This window comes from Priapulus caudatus, unplaced genomic scaffold, assembly GCF_000485595.1.
Source record: "Priapulus caudatus unplaced genomic scaffold, Priapulus_caudatus-5.0.1 Scaffold4358, whole genome shotgun sequence".
Classification (NCBI taxonomy): domain Eukaryota; kingdom Metazoa; phylum Priapulida; class Priapulimorpha; order Priapulimorphida; family Priapulidae; genus Priapulus; species Priapulus caudatus.
The window spans coordinates 1,871-3,555 of NW_014581419.1; the positions used below are offsets into that span (position 1 = coordinate 1,871).

The window sequence follows — 1,685 nt, forward strand, 5'->3', positions numbered from 1 at the left end:
GAAGTTAACGAGCGAGAAGTTAACGAGCGAGAAGTTAACGAGCGAAAAGTTAACTAGTGATTGACAAGTGTTAACCGGTTAACGAATGGGAGTTAACGAGCGAGAAGTTAACGAGCGAGTGACAGTCTTAACCGCTTAACGACCGGGAGTTAACGAACAAGTGACATCGTCAAACAGTTAACGTGCTAGGGTTAACAAGCAATAATTAACCAGCTCATGAGCGAGAGTTAACGAGCGAGAGTTAACGAGCGAGGGTTAACGAGTGAGAGTTAATCAGCAAAAGTTAGCCAGTTAACAACCGGGAGTCACCATGAGATTGTTAAACGAATTAATGCACGATAGCCGACAAGTTGGCTATATAACGAGCGAAAGTTAACGAGCGAGAGTTAACGAGCCTTCCCCACCTTCTTGTCTCTCTCTAGCAGCTCCTTTGACTTTGCATCGAGCTGTCGTTTCAGCGCAGTAATCTGTTCTTTCAGCTGCGTCGTCGCAATCAGATGCTCCGAACTGTTGGGATCGATGAACGAGTCCATGCTGCCATGACAACGAGACAAGAGAACGTTTAAAAAATCTCTAGTATTAATTTTTTTTTTTTTTTATAAATTACAAAATTTAATAATTATTATTGATTACTGATAATGATAAATAACAATGAATTAGTTTTAAAAAATATTAATGAAGCAATAATGCAGAGGGTAACCACAGCAAGTAAAAAGCATGGTAAGTAAGGAAGGACAACGACAGCGCTTGCTGTGGTAGCCATGGCGATATTCGAGCCCCGCGTAAACACGCGAAAAGAATTGCGAGAAAAAAATTCACTGGCGTTGCCGCGACTTTCCCGTCGGCACCAGGTGGCACTACCTGCTGCTTGGTATGGTCGCCTCTAGTCGTGGTTTTTTCGATGCAGCCTGACCCGCTTCACCTCTGGACCTGCGAACACACACGGCGATTTATTAATCGACAGATCATCGACCATCGCTCGGATATTCTCCCTAGGTTTATCGTGTTATACGATCTTGATCTAGTCGATAAGATCGATTTCGCGAGGAGAATGCGAGTGCGAAAAGTCTTGCAATGTTCTAGTATGGACGCGTACATACACGCACGCACTCACGCATTAACGCACTAACACATCCAAACACCACACGCACTAACACGTGCACGCACACACGCACGCACGACACCACGTGCAACCCCCCCCCCCCGACTCACTTCTCCTGGTTGCCACGGCGATGCTTCGCCTTGTGGGCGGCGGCAGAGAGCGTCGAGGGCTTCTCTCGCGTCGTCGAACTGCCGGTGGCGCCCTCTCTCGCCGGCCGCTTCGCGAACGAGAAGTCGTCGTGTTTCTTCGCCTTGGCGAGCACGCGCTTGTAAGAGAGCATGCATAGCCAGCACAGCAGCTTCCCGTCCACCTGGTGAGCAGAAACGGAACTACGCACGGGAACATGGCGACCGGCGACAAGGTATACTATTATTGTCTTCGATTCGACGTTGTTATTATAATACGATAATGCATATTATGTACGTTATTGCATGTATTGATTTTAATTTATAAATGTATAAATGAAAATTGATATGTAAATCCAAGACGCGCATGCCCACGTGCACACACACACACACACGCTCTCTATCTATTTCCCTCTGTGTCTCTCTAGCTCTCTCTCTCTCTCTCTCTCTCTCTCTCT

At 46.7% G+C, this 1,685-nt stretch overlaps 1 protein-coding gene across 1 annotated transcript in view; it reads right to left on the bottom strand.

The window, feature by feature from the left end:
* The window catches only part of LOC106819755 (protein FAM76A-like), a 3,546-nt gene that overhangs the window by 1,127 nt on the left and 734 nt on the right, over nt 1-1,685 (bottom strand). The window contains exons 2-4 of the mRNA XM_014824347.1: nt 1,213-1,412; nt 862-930; nt 396-534 (exon numbers count right to left, since the gene is read on the bottom strand). Coding sequence (XP_014679833.1) covers nt 396-534; nt 862-930; nt 1,213-1,412 — 408 coding nt within the window. The remainder of the gene's footprint in view (nt 1-395; nt 535-861; nt 931-1,212; nt 1,413-1,685) is intronic.